The 7,060-nt window shown below is 39.7% G+C and overlaps 1 protein-coding gene across 5 annotated transcripts in view; it reads left to right on the top strand.

Annotated features, from left to right (window-relative positions):
* Nvl (nuclear VCP like) overlaps positions 1-7,060 on the top strand; it is a 57,195-nt gene that overhangs the window by 786 nt on the left and 49,349 nt on the right. For 2 of the 5 annotated variants that reach the window (XM_021159011.2, XM_029476307.1), the window contains exons 2-5: positions 1,198-1,271; positions 4,299-4,351; positions 4,438-4,534; positions 6,527-6,584. In XM_021159011.2, the coding sequence (XP_021014670.1) occupies positions 1,198-1,271; positions 4,299-4,351; positions 4,438-4,534; positions 6,527-6,584 (282 nt within the window). Of the gene's footprint in view, positions 1-1,197; positions 1,280-4,298; positions 4,352-4,437; positions 4,535-6,526; positions 6,585-7,060 lie in introns of those variants that run through there. The other 3 variants (XR_003836453.1, XR_003836452.1, XR_003836454.1) reach the window with 3 other exon arrangements.

The following is a 7,060-nucleotide window of genomic DNA, read 5'->3' as shown; positions in this document are numbered from 1 at the left end:
AAAAAAAAAAAAAAAAAAAAAGAACTTAGATTGTTTTTCCTTGATCTGCTGCCCTTGCTTGTTTTGGGGTTCGAAAGTTCTCTTTAAGTTATCAATTCCCTGGGCTTCTTGTATCCTTTCTTTCTTCATACTACTTTCTTTCAAAAGATTTATTTATTTATTAGATGTAAGTACACTGTAGCTGCCTTCGGTTGTGAGCTACCATGTGGTTGCTGGGATTTGAGCTCAGGGCCTTGAAAGAGCAGTCACTGCTCTTAACGGCTAAGCCATCTCTCTCTCCAGCCCCTTCTTACTCCTTTCTTACCTCCGTACTTTTTACTAGGTCTCATTCAGCCTAACACCTTTAAGTATGAGCTACTCTGTGACCCAAATTTGTATATTTTACTGTTGGTTTCATTTTGTTTTTCTTTTCCGAGTCAGGGTTTCTCTGTGTAGCCCAGGCTGTTCTGGGACTCGTTCTGTAGACCAGGCTGGCCTCTACCTTCCTCTCTACCTTCCTAGTTCTGGGATTAAAGGTGTGGGCCACCTTAATGTCAACAGGCCTTAGAGTTATTCTTTACCCAAAAAATGTACTCACCTACTTTTTGTTAGTTTTGAGACAGAGTCTCTTGAATTTTTTTATAGCCAGTTTCCTAGCTACGTCTGCTCAGTGCCCCACATTTTGCCTTTAAAAGAAAAATTTTTATTTTATATGCTTTGATGTTGTGTCTGCACATACTTCTCTGTGAGGGTGTAGATCCCCTGGAACTGGAGTTATGGACAGTTGTGAGCTGCCATGTGGGCGCTGGAATTGATACCACCTTTCATCCAGTTGTTAAAACGTAAATGCTCGATAGTGTTGGGGTCCAGGAGTCACCCCACAAACTACACAAACACCGATCTCAGACAGACAGAGATGGTTTATTGAACGTATAGTCTGCGTGGTCCTGGCAGCCCTGAAACTCTTTTTGTAGACCAAACTTGCCTCAAACTCAGAGAGATCCTACTGCCTCTGCCTCCTGAGTGCTTGGATGTAAGGTGTGCGCTACCCAAGCCTGGCTGATGTGGTACTTAAAAAAAAAAATTATGTTCATGATAGGCTTTTTTATTTTGTGGTACACTTTATTGCTTAAGAATTTATATTGAATTATGTGTTGGAATAACTCAACCTCTTATTAGTTAAAATGTCTAAGTTAATTGTCATATTTTCTCTTTCAGTACCTCAGTAGTAACAGATGTGGCAAATATGTGGACACTGGAGTCTTAGCATCCGACTTGCAAAGAATGTACAGGTAAAGAGGTGTGCTGCTAAATCCTTGCTCCCCCCACCTTATTTTAAATAGTCCATCTTCCTTAATTTTTTTCATTTCAGTGGTTGCTATCATCATCTTACAATTCATAAACCTGGACCTTAAGTCAGTCATACAAACATCTATAGTCTATCCAGTGACTATATATACAGTTTTAATTCCTTTTACCAGAGGAAATGGTTTCTTTTCATCCATTAATAACTCTTCAGTTGGCCAGGAGATAGAGTTGTTGTTGTCGTACTTCATCAGAATATTAAAGCAATCAAGCATTTCTTCCTCAACTTTCAGACTCTACCAAGGAATGTGAGTCAGGCCTGGTAGCCATATGTAATCCTATCACCTAGAAAACTGAGGAACGAAGGTTTTGGGCTGAATAAAGAACAACAGTGAAATCTCTCAATTTGTAAAATAATTGTATTCTTTAAAAGTTCAGTTCTCTTAAAACTATTCAAAATGGAGGATTAGAGAGATGGCTCAGCAGTTAATAACACTGACTGCTCTTCTAGACATCTTGAGTTCAATTCCCAGCATCCACATGGTGATTCACAACTGTCTGTAATAGAGTCTGATATCCTCTTCTGGTATGTCTGAAGACAGCTACAGTGTACTCATATACAAAAAAAAAAAAAAAAAAATTTTAAAAAAAAAAAAACTATTTACAATAGGTTTACATAAATGGCAGATGGGTTCCAGCTTAGGTAGCTAAACTTGGGTTTTTTTTCACTATCATGAATAAATGGTTTAATAATTGAAAGTCTTGAAGGAACTGTACTACAGAGCAATAGTGATAAAAACTGCATGGTATTGATACAGGGACAGGCAGTAGATTATGGAATACAATTGAAGACCCAGAAATGAACCCACACACCTGTGGTCACTTGATCTTTGACAAAGAAGCTAAAACCATCCAGTGGAAAAAAGACAGCATTTTCAACAAATGGTGCTGGTTCAACTGGCAGTCAACATGTAGAAGAATGCGAATTGATCCATTTCTTATCTCCCTGTACAAAGCTCAAGTCCAAATGGATCAAGGACCTCCACACAAAACCAGATACACCGAATCTTACAGAAGAGAAAGTGGGGGAAAATGCTCGAACACATGGGCATAGGGGGAAAGTTCCTGAACAGAACACCAATGGCTTATGCTCTAAGATCAAGAATCAACAAATGCAATCTCATAAAATTGCAAAGCTTCTGTAAAGCAAAGGGCACTGTTAATAGGACTAAAAGGCAACCAACAATTTGGAAAAGATCTTTACCAATCTCACATTTGACAGAGGGCTAATATCCAGTATATACAAAGAACTCAACAAGTTAGACTCTAGAGAACCACTTAACCCTATTTAAAAATGGGGAACAGAACTAAACAGAATTCTCAACTGAGTAATCTGGAATGGCTGAGAAGCACCTAAAGAAATGTTCAACATCCTTAGTCATCAGGGAAATGCAAATCAAAAACAACCCTGAGATTCCATCTCACAGCAGTCAGAATGGCTAAGATCAAAAACTCAGGTGACAGCAGATGCTGGCAAGGATGTGGAGAAAGGAACACTCCTGCATTGCTGGTGGGATTGCAAGCTGGTACAAGCCCTCTGGAAATCAGTCTGGTGGCTCCTCAGAAAATTGGACAAAGTACTACCTGAGGACCCAGGTATACCACTCCTGGGCATATATCCAGAAGATGCTCCAACATGTAATAAGGACACATGCTCCATTATGTTCATAGCAGCAATATTTATAATACCCAGAAGCTGGAAAGAACCCAGTTGTTCCTCAACAGAGGAATGGATACAGTATGAGCGGCCATGTGGGTGCTGGAATTTGAACCCAGATCCTGTGGAAGAGCAGACATGCTATTAACTGCTCAGACATCTCTCCAACTCTCTTATTTTTTACTCCAGGCTACCCGGCCGGCCAGTTTCTGGGACTTCAGTCCCTGTGTTGTCTGCCTGCAACTGTCTCGGCATCTGACTCAGGTCCTCACACTTGCACAAGCACTTTATCTACTGAGCCATCTTAGCCACAAGTATCTTACTAAAAATTCTTAAAATTACATTTTCTGTGTACATGTGTTTGTGAGAGAGAGAAAGACAGACAGAGAGACACACACATGTGTCAGGGTACATCTGTGGAGTTAAGGCAGCTTTGCACCAGTCTGTGTTCGTTCCCCTTTCACCATGTGGGTCTTAGAGGTCAAATTTGTTTTGTTTTTGAGACAGAGTTTCATTATGTAGCTGTGGCTGGTTTATAACTTAGTATGTAGATCAGGCCATCTTTAAACTCACTGAGATCTATCCATTTGCCTCTTCCTCCTGAGTTCTGGGGTTACAGGAATTCACTAAAATACCCAGTATGAGTAATTTATATTCCTTAAAGGCATGCATGGTATTGGTCGCCTTTAATCCTAGCACTCAGTCAGGGGCAGGCGGATTTTCTGTGAGAGCCAGGGCCTTGTCTCTTAAAAAAGGGGGCAGGGAGGGGAGGAAAAGAATTTACACAGAAATAAACTGTTCATGAAACTGTGTACTATCTTTAGCATACAAATAAATGTTTGAACTTGAATTTAATAATATAAAGAGATGTGAGGTCAATCTAGAAAAGGAATATTTTAAAAGTTAGCTGACTTATTTCCTTCTAAAATGTCCTTGTCAGCTGGACATAGTGGCCTACACCTATAATCTCAGTACTTCCTTTGAATCCGGAGTTTGAGTCTAGCCTGAACTACTTAGTAACATTGTCTCAAACATCAAAAACAAAACAAAAAAGTCAGTGTAATTTTGGGCTGTAGGACCATTTAATCCCAGCACTCAGGAAGCAGATGGATTTCTTAGCAAATTCCAAGCTAGTCAGGGTTAGAAGACTCTTGAGTGTCTTGAGTCTGAGACAGGCGACCCTATTTTGGTCTCAGAGTAGCACAAGACAGTTTATAAGTATAGCCAATAATATTTAGTGGAAAATATTTGTAAAAACTGTATACTAAAATTATACATATATAAAATTTTTCCCCAGTGTAGATTATGGTCGAAGAAAAAGAAATGCTTTCAGGATTCAGGTAGAAAAAGGTGAGTCTTTCACTGTTTAAGCACAATTATCAACAGTCAAAGAAATAATTATTTTAACTTGGCATTTTATTGTTCACTTGTTTCAGTATTTAGCATAATTAGTAGTGAGAAAGAACTTAAGGATCTTAAAGAACTAGAAGATGGACATCTGGCAAAAAGAGCAAGACAAGATGAAGAGGATGAGTAAGTACTGCAGAGCGTCTTTCCTGTGGTTCCACGTTCACACTGAGAACACGGTCGGTGCCTCTTCTTGGCCAGCATTACAACTGTGCTGAGCATTTCCTACCTTACGTTGTGTTTCCTCCAGCCGTATTGATTGCTCTGTAGTCCCTAAAGCATTTTAACTGTGTAACTTGAGTATTGATTTCTGTTTCACAAATCCCACTCAGCCATGTGAAAGAGTCCGTGAAGATGTCAGTCTTTCTGTTCCTTCTTAGGTCCCTTCCCAGTGTCTTCTCAGCCTCTGGTTATAGAGATTTACTGTAATCTTCAGGTCATGTGGCACTGAAAGTAATGTACTGTGTTGTATTACCAAATATAGTTGTTTCGTCTTTCTCCTTCTTTAATATAATACCAGGTATATTAAAAGATGGCAGTAAATTTTGATGTTTAAATATGTTATGACGAACATTCATGTTAAAAATGAAAACATTTCTAGAGCTGGAGCAATAGCTCAGTTTTTCCAGAGGAACTAAGTTTGATCCCAGTTCTTACATGGCCCCTTCAGCTGTCTGTAACTATAGTTCCAGGGCATCCATACCTACTTGGCCTCTTGGTGCCCCTCACACAGTGCATATGCATACACTCAGGCAAAGCACATATATACATTTAAAAAACAACAGAAACAACAAAATGCTCAGTGAGACATTCCTTATTACTTGATAGGTAAGAAAGCTGACCCTCAGAGGCATTAAGCACAGGTTCTAGCTAGTTAAAATGGATTTCTAGTTTAGTTTTGAGACAGGGTCTCTCTGTGTAGTCCTGGCTATCCTTGAACTTTATGTAGATCAGGCTTTCCTCTGCCTCCTAAGTGCTGGGAATGAAGGCTTACCCAACAATGCCTGGCTGTTTAAAATAGATTTTTAAATTCCAATTTCTTTGATCAGAATATCCCTTTTTTCATAAGATTTATTTTAACTATTTGTTTTGTTTTTTAATTTAAAAAACTTTAATACAATGTATCTTGATCATGTTTTCCCCTTTCTCCAGTTTTTCCTAGATTCTCCCTGCCTCCTTACCACCTAGCTTTGTGTTCCTTTTCTCTCTCCCTCTCAAACATAAAATGAAAATCAAATCAAACAAAAAGCTAATTAAAAACACCAAAAAGGCCACAGAGCAACCTTAGAGTTCATTTGTGTTTGCTACCTGACTAGTCTCAGTCATGGGGCTTTCTCTGGAGTGTGGTTAACCTACACAGTGGTATTCCATTGGAGGGAACTTCTCCACAGGCAGAAAAGGTTTTCTCTTTGCTAGTAGATACCATTGGCTCTTGTTCATGTCCCCTTTTTAGTGGTGGGATTTTGTCCAGTTTGAACCTGTGCAGGTCTTGTGCATGCTGCCATAGTCTGTGAGTTTACACGTGTTTTAGTGCTGCTGTGTCTGGAAGACACTGTTTACTTGGAGTCATCCACTACCTCTGGCTCTTGGCATCTTTCTGCCTCCTCTCTACATAGATTGCTGAGCCTTGAGGGAGGGATTTAGTGAAGACAATGTATTTGAAACTGAGTGCTCCAAAGTCTCTCCCACTGCACATGATGGTTTTGCGCGTCTCTGTATTGATTCCCATCTGCAACACGAAGGAGCTTCCCTGATGATGGTGCACTGACCTGAGGGGTTTGCGTCTTCTTTCTTTGTTAATTATTTACATTAGTGAGTGTGACTGTATTAGTGAATGCCATGTGAATGTTGGTGCCCAAGGAGGCAAGAAGAGGGCATCAGAAAGGGCATTGTGAGATGGAGTTAGAGGTCATTGTGGTAGGAACCAAATCTGCTCTTCTGTGAGAGCAGCAAGTTCTATTAACTGTAAGGCGTCTCTAGCTCTCAGCCCTTGGACTCATAGCCAATGTTTTACCTTAATATATTGACTTTTTTGGTATAGTAATTTTTCAGGTTATCAGAGAAAGGACTTCAAAACACTTTTTCTTTCTTTCTCTCTCTCTTTTTTAAAATTCTCAGGTACACGGAAAGCTATTCTGATGATGATTCAGACATGGAAGATTACCCAGATCCACGGGTAAGACAGACATTCAATGAGCCCACTTTGCTTGCTCCCTCCCTCCCTCCCTCCCTCCTTCCCTCCCTCCCTTTCTCTCTCTCTCTCTCTCTCTCTCTCTCTTTTTCTTTGTTTCTTTCTTTTTTTCATTTTATTTACTTTATGCATATAAGAACACTGTAGCTGTCTTCAGACACACCAGAAGAGGACATCAGATCCCATTATAGGTGGTTGTGAATCACCATGTGATTGTTGGGAATTAAACTCAGGACCTGTGGAAGAACAGTCAGTGCTATTAACGACTGAGCCATCTCTCTAGCCCTGATTTCTTTCTTTTTTAAAAGATTTATTTATTTTTATTTTATGGTTATGACTATTTTATCTGCATGTATATATGTGCATCAGATGCACACCTGGTGCCTGAGGTCAGAAGAGGATGTACCCTTATACTGACGTTAGGAGCAACTGTGTGGGTCCTAGGAACTGAACTTTGGTTT

Source organism: Mus caroli, chromosome 1, assembly GCF_900094665.2.
Source record: "Mus caroli chromosome 1, CAROLI_EIJ_v1.1, whole genome shotgun sequence".
NCBI classification, from domain to species: Eukaryota; Metazoa; Chordata; class Mammalia; order Rodentia; family Muridae; genus Mus; species Mus caroli.
This window is presented reverse-complemented; position numbering and strand designations above follow the sequence as displayed.